This window comes from Gymnoscopelus braueri (assembly GCF_963280865.1).
Source record: "Gymnoscopelus braueri genome assembly, chromosome: 2".
Classification (NCBI taxonomy): Eukaryota; Metazoa; Chordata; class Actinopteri; order Myctophiformes; family Myctophidae; genus Gymnoscopelus; species Gymnoscopelus braueri.
Window position 1 is genome coordinate 51,967,147 of NC_137604.1, and position 19,557 is coordinate 51,986,703.

Consider the following 19,557-nt stretch of genomic DNA (forward strand, 5'->3'; position numbering starts at 1 on the left):
TCTCTGCAAGTATAGATTATCTTACATAAATGAATAGAAACCAGTGATTCACCCTTGAAAATCAAACAAACCACATTATGCTTTGTTCGTTTTTTCGGGTCCATTTGTACACTCTCAGAGCTATGGGGGTCCATGGCCTGATGCATAGCAAACTGTGGGTCGATCCTTGATATTAAAATGTTTGAGAACCACTGGGCTTTTAATGCCAAACAGTTGCCTCTACCACAGTTTTAGTCTTTCAATTTGCATTAGATAAGCCACAGTAGGCTGATTTGCTGAGGGTTTTGTTCTTTGGTTTTTCATAGACTGTTAGTGTCAGATAAGTGTTAGGTCTCCCTTAGGCCAGACGTAACAGTAAGCTCATTCCTTTTATAAATAGATAAGTGTTAGGTCTCCCTTCAGTCAGACGTAACAGTAAGCGGTCTCCCTTAGGCCAAACGTAACAGTAAGCTCATTCCCTTTATAAATAGATCAGAGAAGCACAACTTGGAAATAAATAGAGTGGTGTGTGTAAAAGGCATCAGCATTACATTTTTCACTGTTGTGAATACAATGGTATAATATATCATTTAGTAATTCAGAAACTAAATATTTTGGCTGTATAGTGATGTTGCTGTGAATTGTCAGTTTTGAAAATATCAACATCCATTCCATAGGTGTGTGAACCCATTATGTTACCCGTGTTTTCTCTCCTGTACCATGCTGCTCAAGTAGGTTTCTTCTCTGTGATCAGCCCATGTTTGGCTGGGATGTTTCAACCACTGTGCGGGGAAAATGTGTGAAAGCATGTTAGGACCTCAAACTGTGACCAAAACAGAGACAAAACAGAGTTGGAACCAAAAGTAAAACTTGGACGCGAGCACTAATGCCACATAGAATGACAGGAGAAAACAGGGTTCAGCCATGCAGGTTAGATTTCAGATCAGATTAGAACTTTATTAATTCCTCAGCAAATTGCTTTGTTATAATGACCAAAAATACCATTTGGAAAAGAGGAAGTACAGTTCAGCATGCATGGTGTCGTATGCTTGCAGTGATTGTAACATAATACTAGATCTATACAGTATACTCATACACCAGTGGTTCTCAAACTTTTTCATGACCCTCAAATTGATATGTATTTGGCCACGGACCCCCATCTGAAAATGTTTTGTGCCAGGGACCCCCAGAAGAGAAGATTTGTGTTTAAAATAATTACAAATTATTTAAAAAAAAATCAAAATCTTTCAAGATTTTTCAAAACCTTTCAAAAATAGCAGATGTACAAGCTCACAACGACGCGCTGTGAGCTTGTACATCTGCTATTTTTGAAAAACCAACATATAAATGGATGACGTGGTAAAAAATGGACCCCCTGGAACCCTACCAAGGACCCCTGGACCCCACTTTGAGAACTAATGCTATACTGCACAATTTGCACCATCCAGGTGGGTTCTTTCTTCATGATCAACCTGTGCCTGGTCGTGATCGCCACCCAGTTCTCCGAGACCAAGCAGCGGGAGCACCAGCTGATGCAGGAGCAGCGGGCACAGTGCCTCTCCTCCTCCACCCTGGCCAGTCAGCCGGGGGACTGCTATGAGGAGGTGTTCCTGCTGCTCTGTCACGTCCTCCGCAAGGCCAGGAGAAGGGTCGGGGCCTTCTTCAACTCCCTACGAGGCAAGCCCCGGGGTTTCGGAAGAGCGGGGAGAAGAGGAGAAGGAGGAGGAGGAGGATGGAGAGAAGATGGGAGAGAAGGGAAGGCAAACGGAAGGGGAGGACGTGAGAGGAGAAGGGTGTTGAGGAATGGTGAGTGTGGATGGATCAAAGGGACACTTGTTGAGCTTGTGGTTTGAGCTTAACATTTTAAACCGCTTAATTGGTTTGCTGATAGAGCCATTAACCACCATATACTTTGTCATATACCACAAATAGCAAAAGCACGAGATCTACACACGCAAAACGCACACAATGTGATGCGTTGTAAGTGTGTAGATCTGTTGTTTTTGCATTAAAAAATATATAAATATATAGTTGTGAAAGTTTTATTTACACAATCAGATCCAGTTGGCAAAGTTACAGTTCCAGTAGTGTATACAGTGGTTGGGATATAGCATTCAGCACTCAAAGCAGAGCTGCATTGCGTATAAAACAACTTTGTCTGTAGAGAATTTGTTCGGCTTCGGCAAGACAAAAAAACAGTAATATATTTTGACGTGTGCTACCTGCTTTAGGATGTCTTTCTTTATAGCTGGTTATAAAATAAGGGCCATCAAATTCTAATTCAAATTCTAGGACCCCTCTCACCTGGCTAACAACCTTTTTTAATTAGCTTCCTTCACACAAAAGACTAAAAGGCATTATAGCAGATATCCTGAAGCTGTCAGCCTCCTTAACACTACAAACGTAGCACTGCAGTCCACTTGGCAGGTTAATTATTTGTGGTCAGATGTTTTTAAATCACTTGAACAGCTTTATCTTGTGGGCCATTTGACAGTTTTTGCAAATTTCCCTACAGTTCCAGTACTTTATTTTATTTTACCCAATTGTTTTATGCGTTTATGATTATTGTATGGGATGGATATTACTATCTTTTTTATAGGCTACTTTGTTTAATGTATTGTGTTTTATGAGTGAGTATATAGTATGTATTGTGGTTTAACGATTTGTCTTCATCTGTTTAAGTGATCTAACTAAGACAAATTCAAATAGTGTTGAATCTCAAGGACACTTCACACAATGCCAGTAAGAGTATAAAACAGATAATTCATTTATTGAAAAAACATAAAAAATATGAAATATCGAGATAGTGATAACAATAGCGATAGAGATTTATATAGCGCTTTTCTAAGTACCCAAAGTTGCTTTAAGATATACAAGGTTTTATGCCTGGCAGCGAGGATACTCAGCTGTATGACGAATAAAATGCCCATTCAACACTATGTCCATTCTATCCTCCGTCAGCTGGCCACTGCCCCAACCACAACGGACCTGACCACGGCCATCACGGCGGCCCCGCCCCCATCTCCCTCGCCTCCGCCCCTGACGGCTGCCCTCAGTGCACCACGGCCCTGTCACTCACGGACGGGGCGGGACCAGCTGGCGGCCAGGCCAAAGACGAACGAGAGAGAGGAGGCGCCGTGGAGGAGACGGGTGGCGAGGGCGGCAAGAAGGACGAGAATGGCAAGGACGCCGCAAAGCCTCCTGGGAAATGCAGTCCGAAGCTAAGCTGCAGGGGGTTGTCGAGTATCATCCGGAAGAAGCTGTGGAGCATCGTGGAGAGTAAATACTTCAACCGAGGCATCATGATCGCCATCCTCATCAACACCATCAGTATGGGGATTGAGCATCACGAGCAGGTAGGGACCACACACTTCTTTCTTTCTTAATCTTTGTCTTTTTCAATCTCTGTATCTTACCCTCTCTCTCTCACTTCTTGGCCACTCAAAGGGGTTAAAGGGATACTTCACTTTCGGGTCGGGGAAACATTTAAAAAATATATTAAAAATAAATGAAAAAAGTAATGGAAAATTCACAGCCCCCTCACGCATTAGAGTGTCCTACTAATGTGTGAGGGGGCCTTTATTTTGCCATAACTTCTTTAATTTTTTTTTAATATATATTTTTAATGTTTATTTTATGTGAAAGTGAAGTATCCCTTTAATATGCAATATTAGCATTACATTGTCAAAGCAAACATGCAGCAGCACCAATCACAACAATAAAACACAACACAGATGCATCAATCTCCCCTGCATGCCTCTCATTCACTGAAGTCCAATCAATTTTCTATCCATACGGCACGGTCCCCCTTTCTCCATTCTTTCTGTAATGTAATCTTTCCAGATTGGGTTTGGCTCTGCCTACAGAGTCGTGATACTGGAGGGTGAATTCAGGGCCACTGGAGCACAATCACACTTAGATCCACTCCAAGAAAATAAGACTGAAGCTTACTAAACTCCTTTAGACATCCTTCCATCTGTTTTTGGTGCTAGGTTACACAACATGTTCTCTATCTCAGGCCATATCTGTCTCTATTTGTCCCTGTTTGCCCCTGTCTCTCCAGTGTCCACACATGCTCTCTCTCTCTCTCTCTCTCTCTCTCTCTCTCTCTCTCTCTCTCTCTCTCTCTCTCTCTCTCTCTCTCTCTCTCTCTCTCTCTCTCTCTCTCTCTCTCTCTCTCTCTCTCTCTCTCTCTCTCTCCCTCCCCCTCTCTGTCTCCGTCTCGGTCTCTCTCACATTACTCACACTCACTTCACAATAGTGGGTTGTCTCCTTCTCATTCCCTATGTAGCTGAAAATAGAGGGAGAGACATAGAAATAGAGACAATGAAAGAATTATAAAGCTTGTGGTTCTTCAGCAAAAGGTGTTGTAAGAATGTCTATGGAGGCATAGCTTGTTTAACACAGACGCGCACACGCACGCACGCACGCACGCACCACATGCACGTGCACGTGCACGCACACACACACACACACACACACACACACACACACACACACACACACACACACACACACACACACACACACACACACACACACACACACACACACACACACACACACACACACACACACACACACACACACACACACACACAGAAGCAGAGCTGGCCATCCATCTGTCCATTATATCAGGGGTTTTATCCATCCCTTTGAGCTGATCCTATAGCAGCCCGTAGATTACTCCTTCCATTTGTTCAAAAGCACTATGGGCCGTATTCCACTGGTCTGGGAACAATCAATAAGGAAATTATCAACAGCCACCACAACAGCCAAATGCTGTTGATCCTTAAAGATCTATTTGGGTCCATTTTTACACTCCAAGAGATAAATTAACACTGGTAGATAAATAGGCTAGTGTGAGGGAAGAATGAAATATTGACTTTCTTTGTTTAAGATGAATATTGTATTAATATGTATATACATCTTAATTTGAGTATGAGTCATATTATTCTTATGTATGTGAGTGCCTCTTCTGTTGCTGTGGTGTTCTGTTGAAATTGTGTTTGCTGTGGGTGGAACTGGAAGTAGATGGATGGGCGTAGCTCAGGATAGGGTGTGTTTTACCCACGCTAACCCTAGCGTCCCTATTCTGGGCATGTCATAGGCAAACACTTTTATTTGCAAAAATAGAACATTCAGTGAAAATAAGTGATCATTCTATATCAATTGTATCTGTATCAATATCTTCGAATGATGTCGATTAAAAACAAAAAAGGCATACAGGAAGATTAACACCTATAAAAGAGGCAATTAAATAAACACTATGAAAAGGCCTTGACATTAATGTATAGGAGCACAGCCTTTGATCTGAGGATAAGGCTTGCTCAGGCTCATACTGTATACGGGAAAATGGAACTCAGAGCCTGTCCGCAGGGTAAATTCTTAAAATCAATTCTGAAACCTACTGGCAACCCGTGAAGAGCTGCTATGGGTGGGATGATCTTTCTCAGACATAGTTAGTCTAGCAGCTGAATTCTGTAGCAAAGTGTTGGTGGATGCAAATTGCTGTTCCTATTCTTCTAATAATTGTATCTTTTGGGTCTATCACCTTCTTCACAAAGGACGAGCACCGAGCTGCAGTACGAAGCTGGGCTCCGACTACAGGAATTTAAACGATTTGGAAATCTGGTTGCATCACACACTAGAGGATTCTCTTATAAGATGCTCTTATAACATTTTAAAATAATGGCACTTCACTGCACTTCACTTTAAAGATTTTTGGTCTTCCCAGAGCAACTTAGCACCTCAAAGTGCTGTGATCACTTACAGAAGCAGATATAATAGAAAAATGTGCTCCTCGGAGCACAGGTCTCCGCCAGGCCTACCCCAGGGCCCGCAAACTTTGGACGGCAGTCATAGCCACTTGGAATGGGATCTGAAAAATCTAATCAAATCAGATCAGATCACATGACTTCAGAGATTTGTGTGAGTTTTGCTGTAGGAGTTTAATCAGAACCGAGGAACGGTTCTGATTATGTCTGGCAAAACAAGACACTTTATAGACAGTCGTGTTCTTGCCACATACTGTATCGACAAGCCTCAGTTGTCCAACACACCACAGGTTGTTTTGACTGGTCGCTGTGTAAAACGTCCTCTCTTTCACAGAACATCTGTCTCCTTGTAGTTTATCTCTGCTGTGCACCACTCCTGCTGTCCCACTTAGACAGCAGTGATGTAATCATCCAGATAAATGTCAAACATTTTTAGAAATTAGCGTCTGAATTAGTTTTCTGAGAAAATTGGGAGGTTTAAGATCTTTGAACCACTCTCATTCGCATAATCTTGCCAGATAATCACTCCCGATCATGCTAGAGGGGCGCCTCCTGACTATTGACCCCAAATCCCCCTGTATTATCTTGTAGCGTGAGCCTACTCCTCTCAGTACAGAGGCAGATCAGGTCTTCCCCCTGCATTCTCTTTCCTCTCCCCCACAGATAAGAGTTCGTCAGAGGCAGTGATATTTAAAGTCTAATCGCCTGATTAGAAGTGCTCACACTTCAAGCTGTGAATGACAGGATGTTTGTGAAGCATCCCCAGCAATAAAGATGAAAGTGTGAGAGAGAGCTCTTCCTTATTGAACTTACGCTAGAGCTACATCACATAGCATTGTCTATGTACAGTACATGTGTTGGGCTGGCCGTAGCTTAGTGGGTAGAGTGACCGTCTGGTATCAGGTCACCAGTTCACCTTCCGGCCTGTCCAGTAAACTGTACGTGTCCAAGTGTCCGTGAGCAGAACACTTAACCCCTAACGGCCCACCCCGCGCTCATCGTAACCATCTGAGCAACCATCAACTGGATGAAGTTGAAACAGAATTTATTGGATCAGCAATTGGTGTCCCAGAAAGATTAAAGGGCCTATATCATGACATTTATTTTTCTTGGTTTTCTGTGTTTTGGGGAGTTTTGTGATGTGCCTTCTACAGAACACTCAAGTCTTTTTTTTGTGGACTAGCTATTTCTAAATATGTGTACTCGAACAGGCTGTCTTGTTTTGCTCCCCAACACTTGTAATAATCCCCAATCCTCATCCCCTATCCTCATCCTCAGAAATGTGTCTGTTAGACATTTCTCACTTTGATTAAACACTAAGCAATCATTAAACATGAGGCAGCAGAATTGCAATCGTTTGAGTTCATCACTTTCCAAACTTTTGCAGAGTTTGAATAAAAGCTAAAGACCAAGTTCAAATAGTAATCGGATTAGACTTTACAAAGAAACTAATCTTTCTAAGCAGAAGCATGTGTGCAATGCGCATTGATGCACAACAGTTGTGCCATCACGCCCAGCTCAGAGTCTAAAGAACTCAGGCCAGGTGTGACTGCTTAAATTAGCCACCACACTCCCTATGTCACCGTCACAGACTTTGCCTGTCTTGTCTAGAGCTTGTAATTTCTACTTGTTATGTTCATGTTCTAGTTTTCATAGTTCTATATTCTTGTCTTCCTCAGCTGTAACTCATTTGCAATCACCATTACTCTTGTTCCCCATGCAGTCAGTCCTTGTCAAGTCATTGTTTTGTGTCGCATCATCTTCAGGGTTTTGTTTTGGTCTTCTTTAAAAGTAAAACACCTGCCTTTCTATGCTGCCTTTGGGTTCTCTCACCACACATCTACTGTATGTAACACCCTACAGTTTACTTTTTGGGGGACTGTGATTTGTGTTACAGTGTCAACTGAGATACAGTATTGAAAACACCACATGCAGATCTTATAGTTCTTAAGATAGTTCTTGTGAGTTCATTTATCAGTTGAGATAAATTTAGGCTAGAAGACAACTGATTTAAATTATCAGAGACAACAGTTAAGCTTACCATGAATTGAGTACGATGAACCACGATGGAAACACAATGAACCACAATCGTCTGAATTCTGCATAGGTGTGTAGAAAGGAGTGTAAAAAAAAAACTATTAGACTAATATAAAAATTGACTTGTTTGTTAAATCAACTTTCTCGCATTCTCACCGCAGTCTGTTCTGAATCTGCATCAATCCGGGTCCAGGACTGTTTCTGCCAGCACTTTGGTTGTGAATGACATAACTAAACTAAAAGCATTGTGCTGCTATTTCTGTGGACCTTTCCATGGCATTTGACACTGGACATTCCTTGCTTTTACACATTTTAAGTAATATTTGTGATGCAAAAGTGCTTATTAATGGTTCCTGATTGAATTACCTATCTGATTGGCAGCATTCATGAACTTGGCAAAACTTTTTTTAGCGATAGCTACAGTTCTGTAAGGGTGTTCCACAAGGTTACATTTCGGGCCCGGTTCTATTGAAGTCAGTTCTAAACAATTCAACTTGTGCTACTTAGTACTTATTTCAAATCTATAATGAAATCTGTAGGCAGGCATAGAGGGAAGACAGACTCTTTACTGCTTGATCTGACGGATTTCTTTGTGCTTTGTGAAAAGCAATACAATTTTGTCAGTCGTTTCCATATCTGGGCAAGGTTTCAACCCGATAAAGTTTAAGTAAATATTTGGAAAAATATAAAACATAATGTGAAGTTATGGAAAGTAACTTTTTTGGACCACTACAAGGATTTCTTTGTGCTTTGTGAAGTCGATAGAACCAGAAGGTATTGTCAATAGAATTTTGTCAGTCGTTTCCATATCTGGGCAAGGTTTCAGCCAGATAAAGTTTAAGTAAATATTTGGAAAAATATAAAACAATATGTGAAGTTATGGAAAGTTACTTTCTTGGCCTACTACTGGCAGCATGCACAAGAAATCTGCAGCTTGTCTAGATGGCTCGGCCCCTACAGGAGCCACTGTCGCATGTATTATTGATGATGTCAGTTTTTCCCAAATATGGAGGGACAGTGCGCGATTGGGTCAAACAAATGTGACCCTTAAACAAATGTGAAAGATATTCACAGTGCTGTCGCAGTTCTTCAAAAAAATACTTAAAATGGTTCGTATCCAGGGGGTAATGGGATTATGAGTCCAATAATTTTTGTATATTGTATGTATGTGTGTGTGTGTGTGTGTGTGTGTGTGTGTGTGTGTGTGTGTGGTGGGGGGGGGTTTTCTGTGTCTGCCCTGGACAGACAGACACAGACAACCCCCCCCCCCAGATGTCTGTCACAGCCTCATAGGAGCCATACACACGCCATGAAAAAGAAAAAAATGTGTGTAGCTGAGATACTAAAAAAGGCTGTTTACAGCGTTTACTAAAACGGACCGGGTGAAAGAGTTGTGTATGTACTTCATAGCTTATACTTTGGCCATCTGGTAAATCCAAGCGTTATATCTTATGTCTGTAGTAATGAGACGATGCCTGCATTTCTCCTCACAGGCTGTTGTGTGGCGCTGCCACCAGGGGACCTGCATCATTAGCTTGTGTTTTCACACAGCTGAACATTTATTAGGCATGCCTGTTGCATCAGTGTGCATGTAAACACTCATGCATAGACACTCTCTCTCTCACTCACACACACACACACACACACACACACACACACACACACACACACACACACACACACACACACACACACACACACACACACAGACACAGACACAGACATACAGACGGGCACGCACACACGTACGCACGAAGGCACGCACGCACACACAAACAGGTAAATGCAAAACACACTGGTCCCCATCAATTGCGGGTTGCTAAAATGTCAGTGGCGTCATTGGTGACTTAGTTAGCACTTAGCAGAATAGTGATGAGATGAAAACCATGATGATCATTTTAGCAAACAGCTGAACTGCTGCGGTTGGAAATAATACGTCATGCTGCCATGGCAACCACAGTCTTGGGTGATTCCCATGAAGTCGATGTTGAAGTTCAAGGTCAAATCTTTATTTTTAGAATTCATACAGAAAGTGTGCAAAAGACAAACCGTGGGGAAGATGAGAATAATAAAATAAATGGTATCGGGAGAGCCATGTGCTTTTGCTGTTTTTTTATTACTACCTTTATTAGAGGGATCCCTTAGCGTGAATGAACAAGGCATACAATACACAAACAATACAACAAAATGCATCCATGCAGACAGACAAGACAAGAGCTCTCCAAAAGCTAGCCGCTCCCACCCTACCAGTTCAACCCCAAAGTAGCTAAATTCATATGGAGACATACCCATGAACACAAGCATAGACATTTAAAAAAAAGAACCGGTACAGACATGCACATGCAGCAACATGCTCAAGCAGGGTACAAACATTAACATTGAGATACAGCAGTATACATGCACATGCACCTTAGAAAATGAATATCATTACATTAGATACAGGTTTGTTATAACAATTAATTGCCAAGAACGATTAGAAGTGTGATTTGAAGCATGAACACTACAGGGTGTTAGTAGGTGAATGAAAATAGATTATTTAAACACATTAAGGGAGGTGATAGAACTAAGTGAACTTGGTAGATTATTCCAATCGGATGGGGCTTTACTGTACATTTAAATGCACGCCGTCGCCTACCACTTTCCTTTGAGATTCTGGGGACAGTAAAGAATGCATGCTCGGTATACCTTAGGTTATATGGTGATGTGTAGGGGTCTAGAAATTGTTTCAAGTAATGACGGTAGTTAAAGAAGATACATTTGAAAATAAATTGCAGCCAGTGAGAATGTTAACCAATTAAGATACTCATAAATAGAGCAGTGATGGGTTCTATAAGGGCATCTCAGGACATCTACTGTTGTAGGTTACATTAAGAGGGTAGAGATTAATATCTAAATAATCTAGAATTGGTAGTAATAGCTGTGAAATTATTTTTTCTATCCTGGAGGGTGAAACAGTTAATGGACCAGTATAATATTCTCAGGCTGTAATTTATTTTCTGCAGAACTGAATTGATAAGGGTCTTAAAAGAAAGCTGAGGATCGAGCCAAAGGCCCAGATATTTGAATTCCTCCACTTTCTCCAACGGTGTCCCGTCTAAAAGGTTAATGGATAAGGAAAGGGAGTTTGGTCTTTTGGTGAAGAGCATACTGACAGACTTTTTTTTTTGTTTAGTAACAATTTGTTAAAATAAAGCAATTTTTGAACAGAATCAAAGTCAGGCTGTAATGTACACTGGATTTGTGAGATATTGGAATTAGTTTGTCCATGACCATGAGTGATAACTGCTGTGGTTTCTGTAGCATTTCAATTCTGTGTGTGTGTGTGCAACCCGATCTCCAGAGGAAACGTTCTCTTTGAACGTTTTTGAAGTTTTTGAAATTCCGTGAATAGACACGGAAAAACCCGAAATTCCGTGCATAGCCGCCTCGCATCTCCCCCATTGTGACTAAACCATGACGGAGGCGCGCAGTCACAGGCGAACTGTCACCCCGTGAAGGACCACCGAGGGAGCTAAGGCGACCGAGTTGCCGTCCTGAACGGTGTGACGTTTGCCTGTGCCTACTCAGCGCCGTTTGAGTTATGTACCGATAGGCACAGAATCGTAAATTTTGTTGTGGGGACTGCTTGCGACTGGTTACGCCCACCGTGGGACTCGCCGTACATATGCACGCAATTTCGGGGTTTCTAGGCGACTATCCACGGAATGAAGTGCACTGGATCCGTGCAATGTTACGGAGATCTCTGGAGATCAGGCTGCTGTGTGTGTGTGTGTGTGTGTGTGTGTGTGTGTGTGTGTGTGTGTGTGTGTGTGTGTGTGTGTGTGTGTGTGTGTGTGTGTGTGTGTGTGTGTGTGTGTGTGTGTGTGTGTGTGTGTGTGTGTGTGTGTGTGTGTGTGTGTGTGTGTGCGTGCATGTGCGTGTGCATGTGTGTGAGAATCAGGTCATTCCCGATTCATTTGACGGCAAGTTATTCACAAACATGAGCATTAGTGACAGGCGGGCTGGCTATGCACGGCCAGGCGAGAGTCCTCTGCGCCCAGATATTGTCTAGGCAAGATTCTGACATAAGGCGTTCAGTCATAAGCCCACAGATGGTGGTAGTGTCGCCCCAGTGGCTCCTCAGCCAGGCACATGCAACAAGTATCTGAACCTGTGGTTCATTGCGTGTGCGTGACCGTGCATTTGTGCGTGCCTGTGTGTGTGTGTGTGTGTGTGTGTGTGTGTGTGTGTGTGTGTGTGTGTGTGTGTGTGTGTGTGTGTGTGTGTGTGTGTACCACTCTGCTTGTCCTTGCCCTTTCTAAGTCATTGATTTGTTCCAGTCGCTCCATTGAGATTGAAATGGCTGATAACAAGACAAAGAAAGGGAAATAGAAACTATAGTTCTTTTTTTTTTTTTTTTTTTTACTTTTTCAGCCCTTCAAAATAATCCCCCCCCCCCCTCTTTTGTGCATGTAAATTAACTCATGTAGCTACATACTGTACATTGATTAACTGGAACAGCATGTGGCAGATTTATGACTATGTGTGACCTACAGTATATAATATTACCATAAATCATCATCCTCTTCTCTCCTTTTTCTCCTCATCCTTTTCTCTTTCTCTGTTTTTTCCCCCATGTGTTTCTCCTCCCCTCTCCTCCCCTCTCCTCCACCCTCCCCTCCCCTCCCCTCCCCTCCCCTCCCCTCCCCTCTCCTCTCCTCTCCTCTCCTCTCCTCTCCTCTCCTCTCCTCTCCTCTCCTCTCCTCTCCTCTGTAGCCTGATGAGCTGACAAATGTTCTGGAGATCAGCAACATTGTCTTCACCAGCATGTTCTCCTTGGAGATGATCCTCAAGCTCAGTGCTTTCGGCACCTTCAACTACCTGAGGAATCCTTACAATGTGTTTGATGGCATCATCGTAATCATCAGGTACAAAATCAATGATGTCAATGTCGAGCGCTGTGATCTAAACTGCACATTTTGGATCGCTCTACCCCAAGCATTACTACAGTGTGATGCCACATTGGTGCCGCTTCTGTGTCCTGTATCAGATGTTTGAAATTGTGCCACCTGCGTGCAGTGGTGTAAAGAAACTAAGTACATTTACTCAAGTACTGTTCTTAAGTACAATTTTGAGGTACTTTTACTTTACTGGAGTATTTCCAATTGTCTATACTTTTACTTTTACTCCATCCACTACATCTCAGATGCAAATATTGTACTTTTACTCCACTACAATTATTTGAAAACTTTAGTTACTAGTTACTTTGCAGATATAAATTATTACATTATAAAACATACATTAACCACTTTAGCCCTATTTTATACCTAGGCTATTTGAAAATAGCCGATCTACAAGCTCACGACGCGTTGTGAGCTTGTAGATCTGCTATTTACATTCTAGTACTTTTACTTTTGGTAGGCTACTTCAAGTACATTTTGATACCAATACTTTAACTCAAGTTAATTTTTAATTCCAGACTTTTACTTGTAACATTGTTAATTGCAGTATTGATACTTTTACTTAAGTAAAACATTGAGTACTTTTTCCACCACTGAATTTTGGATCGCTCTACCCCAAGCATTACTATAGTGTGATGCCACATTGGTGCCGCTCCTGTCCTGTATCAGATGGTTGAAAGTGTGCCACCTGCGTGTTTGCCCGTTGTTCTGTCGCGACGCCAAAGTGTCAGCGGCAAACAGCTTTTGTCTTTTGTCATTTGCACACTGAGGCCTGGGTATGTTTGATCTGCCAATGTTCTCCATTCATGGCATCGCACCGCTCTCTCTCTCTGATCCGCAGTCTAATCCACACATGAAATGCCACATCAAAGCAGCAAGATCAAATGTTCAGGCCATCACATCACATAGATGTCGATTGTACACATCTACATCTTTCATCTCTCAGTTCCTCATCCCACCCTTCATCTCTCAAACAATCCTAACCTTCCCCACCCGAACAATCTGTCTTCTTTCTTTATTTAGTTTTTTATTTAATTTTTTACTCATCTTTCACATTCACGGACGTAATTGCTCTTCGTCTATTTTTCTGCTTTTTAAACCTGGAACCTCAATTAAAATATAATTTCACATAAAACAAATACAAAAAAACACTTGAGCTTGCAGATTATTTTCACAATTTGTCATTAAGAGGAAATATGGCTTAACACTCGCATGACTGAGGTTTCATACTCCTCCACCAAGCCTGAAAAAAGGTCATTTTGATCCCCAAATCAGGCTATCCTATTGGCCACTGTCTCCCTCTGTTCTCCAGACTAGTTCACACTTTCTCCCCCAAACAGTGGGGGGTTCCATTGTCTTCTAAAGAGCTGAGAGTTGAAAATGGGTTGCCAAATTTTGAGAGAGAAATAAGCAGGCAGGTCTATGAAAGTGTGTATAAATTAATTATTTCCGTGGACTTATTTCCTGTGTGTGTGTGTGTGTGTATATATATATATATATATACACACACACACACACACACACACACACACACACACACACACACACACACACACACACACACACACACACACACACACACACACTCTAAATACATTATAAATGTATTCTAATTCTTTGAAAACAGATGCTTCAGTAGAAAAAAACCTGGTCAAATTTGGAGACAGGTGCTGTATCACTATCAGGTGGTGGTGGCACAACTGTAACCTACATGTGTTGGCCAGGGGCATGGCCACAATAATCACATGCTGCAATGTCGTTCTGGGTTTCATACACATCACATGTGCACTCCAGGCACCTGTCTCTCATTATACCGCGCTTGTCTTTCATATTTGTTTTTAATACAGCAAGTGTTCTCTATTGATGATGCGTCGCGAGCAGCGCAACTTTTTAGCGATGCTATTAAGGTCAAGTCTTTCTGACAACTCAACCTTTTTATCAGTACGGGTAGCTCCTGAGTAAATTGTCGGACTCTGAATCCGTGCGCTCTGTCGTCTGCGGTATCGAATCCCACTCAAGTCATTGATTTTCTGCGATGCAATGTCACTTCTTGCGGTCAATTTATTTACTCGAAGTTAAGGTTAGGAATAAGATTAGTGTATAATAGACATCATTTTACTGAGGTAAATGTCATTGATATTTTTGGGGGAGGGTCATTCTTTTTTTTTTAATCACTTGGGGAGGGTCATTGATTTTTTTTCCCATTCAGAGGGAGGGTCATCGCATTTTAAATTAGGGCACATATATTTCCTCCATGCCCCCCCTTCTGTAAATTTCGACTGGTCCCTAATACCTAAGACCTAATAAAAAAATCATTTACAGAAGGACATGCATGCTCTAATCTAAACAAGTACGAAAAAATAACATTCCCAAATTGCATTCATGAAAGCAGCGAATTCAACAAGTGTATCCCTTTTTTTATAAGCACTTTATATTTGAAATCCGAACGTTTATGTAGATGTAGGGCTGTAAATGGAGAAAGTGCAAAAAACAGGTTGAAGTTTCGTCATGACTGTCATAATATGACCGTGATGTAATGCTGCTTTAAATTTAGTAGTAGCAAGCGAACTATAGTAACTTGTAAACAACCCAGTGACAAACCTATATTATTATTATTCATAATAATAATATTCACATTATTGTCTGAGCGTAAAGCTCTCATTCTATCAGCTGTCCATGTCGCTGACAAACGCGTCTCCTCTCCTCCTCCCACTCCCTCAGTGCAACAAGTGAACACAATGCTATGTTCCACAAATGTGCTCAATCCTGCGCAAAATATCTGATCTTCAAGCATAAAACAGTTGCTGCGTGACAAGCTGTATGCTTGTAGATCCTATCTTTTTCCACCGCTTTGCAGTGAAAGGGAAAGTTGAAAATGGGTCGCCAAATTTTGCGAGAGAAATAAGTCAGGTCTATGAAAATGTTACTGCATGCGTCGTTGTGCCCTGAGAAAACAGTTAGGCATGAATGGGGTAATAGCCGAGGCTAATTTGCAACACCAGTCCCTGGTTAGACCTTTCTATATAAATATATACCTAATAAAAATGCATGAAGCTCTAATCTAAACAAGTATGAAAATATATATATATCTGCAAAGTAACTAGTAACTAAAGTTTTCAAATAATTGTCGTGAAGTAAAAGTACAAGATTTGCCTCTGAGCTGTAGTGGAGTAGAAAAGTATTACCATTATAATGTAATTATATAATTATAATATTAATAATAATAGAAAGACGCGAAAAACAAGCCCAAAGTCGCTTATAATAAGCAGACATGGCAACATGGACTCGCTGCTGCGTAGGGAGTCTGCTCGTCTACGGGCCGCTCTGCGGGGGGTCTAGAGGTGTGAACTACTCTTGCCTGGGGGAGAGAGAGGGAGAGCGGTCAATTTAGCCGAAATATAACGGTTGGGATGGTATATATGGTATATATTTCATATTTATAATACGTTTCAGAAGAAAAAAAAAACGGAGATGATTTGAAACAAATATTTAGGAAAAGTCATGAAAGGGGAACTTTCTCAGAGCTTCATGAGAGAAGATAATCCACTTTAAATTCCCAAAATCGGTCATATTGATAGCTTAGTCATGCAAGTGTTAAAGGGATATTTCACTTTCAAAACAACTTTGGGTCATTTTATCGTCTACTCAGGCTTTTGTGAGCCCCCCAGACCGTTTTTAAGTTGCTTGATTCACTATTTAGATATTTGATATACATTTTATCAGACACACCCCCTTCCTATACAAACCCATTATAACTTCAAACTCCATTTTTAACATGTTAGATTCATCAAAAACACCCGTCCTTGGTTCTGGTGACTCATCCCTCCTATTACGTGAGGGGGCCGTGTTTTTTCGATAACGTTTTTCATTTATTTTTTATATATTTTTTGGAAAATGAAAAAAAAAAAATACAATAAATAATGATGAAAAAAATAATCGAAAAAACACGGCCCCCTCGCGTATTAGGAGGGCAGGGTGAGTCACCAGAACCAAGGACGGGTGTTTTTGATGAATCTAACATGTTAATAATTTAGTTTGAAGTTACAATGGGTTTGTATAGGACCGTGTCTGATAAAATGAATATCAAATGTCTAAATAGTGAATCAAGCAATGTAAAAACGGTCTGGGGGGCTCACAAAAGCCTGAGTAGATGATAAAATGACCCAAAGTTTTTTTGAAAGTGAAATATCCCTTTAAGTGGTTAATATCGTATGTACTTCTTTTGCTTTTTTCAATATGGTCTATCTGACCATCTGCATCTTACCATCCATCCATTGATTGATTGATTGATTGATTGAATTCTTTATTAACAGTTTGCACAGAGGTACGGTTTACAATGATTGTTAAATGCCTGAAGGCTTGTTTCCATTGTGGTCCTGTGTATTCAAGTCATTAAGACATTTAAAGACATACAATTATATACAATAATAAACAAGACATAATCAACACTAGTAGCAATGAATTATGAACAGTAAACATTTGGGGGGTGGGGTCATTTCTGGTGCTCAGCTTAGAGGACTTTTCTAGGACCTTTTACAAATTGCAGACAGGTGGTTTTTAAGGAGGGTAAGGAGTTCCATCACATTAATCACATTCTCACGCCCAACTCGTCGCATACAGACGCTTTGTTTGGACCCGTCACGTTTCGTCACACTGGGAACTCCTTTAGCATCACTTTCAATGCGCAGAGTTGCCCGATGTGTTGTCACGTGACAGACGATGGAACGCGGTCGAGAGAGAAGCATTCTGCTCACATCACGAGGGAAGGGGCTGAATTTTCAATTATATGAACTAGACCAGGGATGGGCAACTGGCGGCCCGCGGGCCGCATGCGGCCCGCACCGTCACTCAATGCGGCCCAGGCCAAAATCCAAAAACAAAACATTTATTATTATTATTATTTTTTTCAAACGTTTTTTTTTTAAATCACAAAGAAAAACAAAGTAATCTAAACATATCCGAAATGGTGAACTATTGCCTTCAACTGTTCCAAACATGCAACTTTCCATGAACCTTATTAACTGTAATTCTAGTGTTAATTTTTGTATATTTTTAAGCCAAGGTTACAGAAATACTCTGAAAGGCATACTCAGGAATTTGAAGTTTTGTTTAGCAGTACAGCTGTAGTAAGTTGATAGAAGCATTAGGCTACTAAATGCTAAATAAAAACAAATAATAATAGTTAATATCCCTTATTTATCACGTGACTATTATGGGCTTTTTGAGTAATGGGGTACTACTGGCGAGAGTGCCAATAAACAGGGGCGGGCTGGGACCAAAATTCAGCCCTGGCATTTTGTTCCGAACCGGCGCACCGCCCCTGGACCGTTTTGTCAACGGGGGGGGGTGTCCCTGCCGATAAACAATGCGGCCCCCCAGAGTGATTGAGGAAATTTTGTGGCCCTCACCATCTACAAAGTTGCCCACCCCTGAACTAGACCATACCCGGTGAAGGGCGCAGGCTGAAGTAGTTGCAAACATGGGGTTATTGCACGTCCTGTTGCGCGGTTTCTCCCCCCCGCGCATCCCGTCGTGCCGCCCCCCCTCCTCCCCCCCGCGGGTCCCGTCGCGGCACCCCCCGGGGTCACCCCCCCCGCGGTCACCCCCCCGGGTCCCGTCGCAGACACACGCACGCACGCACGCACGCACGCACGCACGCACGCACGCACGCACACACACACACACACACACACACACACACACACACACACACACACACACACACACACACACACACACACACACACACACACAGAGACACACACACACACACTGGCAGAGCGTGACAGACGTTGGTGTTGCCATGTTGGCCTATTGTAAGCGGTTTAGGGGCAATATTGGTGGTAGTGTGTTTTGGCGTTGGTTGTGAAAGTGCAGGTGGGTGTGGGGACGCGTTGTGAGCTTGTAGATCGGCTGTTTTCCAAGAGGCAAGGTATATGTGTGAAGGCGCTTCGTTTGGCCTTCTTTTCATAGACCTTGTTGCTTGTAGGGCTCGTTTCGTTTGGCCTTGTTTTCATAGACCTTCTGCTTGTTTTACTTAAGTACAGTACTCTTGAGTAAATGTACATAGTTACTTTACACCACTGGTTGTGTTGTTTGGTCTCTTGTGTCCAGCGTGTGTGAGATCGTGGGCCAGTCGGACGGGGGTCTGTCTGTGCTGAGGACCTTCAGGCTCCTGAGGGTGTTGAAGCTGGTGAGGTTCATGCCAGCCCTGAGGAGACAGCTGGTGGTGCTGATGAAGACCATGGACAACGTGGCCACCTTCTGCATGCTCCTAATGCTCTTCATCTTTATATTCAGGTAAGACAATGGCAGTGGTGGAAAAAGTACTCAAATGTTTTACTTAAGTAAAATGATCAATATTGCAATGTAGAAATACTCTGTTACAAGTAAAAGTCCGGAATTCTAAATTTACTTGAGTAAAAGTACAAAAGTATTGGCATCAAAATGTACTTAAAGTACCCAAAAGTAGAAAGTACTCATTATGCAGAATGTCCCATTTGACAAGTTTTCAAATGTATTAAAATGCATAAAAATACTTTGAAAATAGCAGATCTACAAGCTCACAATGTGTCGCATAGCGACGCATTGTGAGCTTGTAGATCGGCTATTTTCAAATGGCCGAAATATGTATGGGGCTGATGCATGTTTTATAGTAATAATCAAAATCTACAAAGTAACTAGTAACTCAAGTTTTCAAATAATTGTAGTGGAGTAGGGTATTTTCCTCTGAGATGTAGTGGAGTAGAAGTAAAAGTATTGAAAATTGGAAATACTCCAGTAAAGTAGAAATACCTCAACATTGTACTTAAGTATAGTACTTG

General features: G+C 41.7%; 1 protein-coding gene across 1 annotated transcript in view; it reads left to right on the plus strand.

Annotated features, from left to right (window-relative positions):
- The window catches only part of LOC308096237 (voltage-dependent T-type calcium channel subunit alpha-1I-like), a gene marked incomplete at its 5' end in the record, with an annotated part of 278,135 nt that overhangs the window by 33,574 nt on the left and 225,004 nt on the right, over positions 1-19,557 (plus strand). The window contains 4 exons of the mRNA XM_080443588.1: positions 1,428-1,785; positions 2,941-3,335; positions 12,549-12,700; positions 18,848-19,033. Coding sequence (XP_080299714.1) covers positions 1,428-1,785; positions 2,941-3,335; positions 12,549-12,700; positions 18,848-19,033 — 1,091 coding nt within the window. The remainder of the gene's footprint in view (positions 1-1,427; positions 1,786-2,940; positions 3,336-12,548; positions 12,701-18,847; positions 19,034-19,557) is intronic.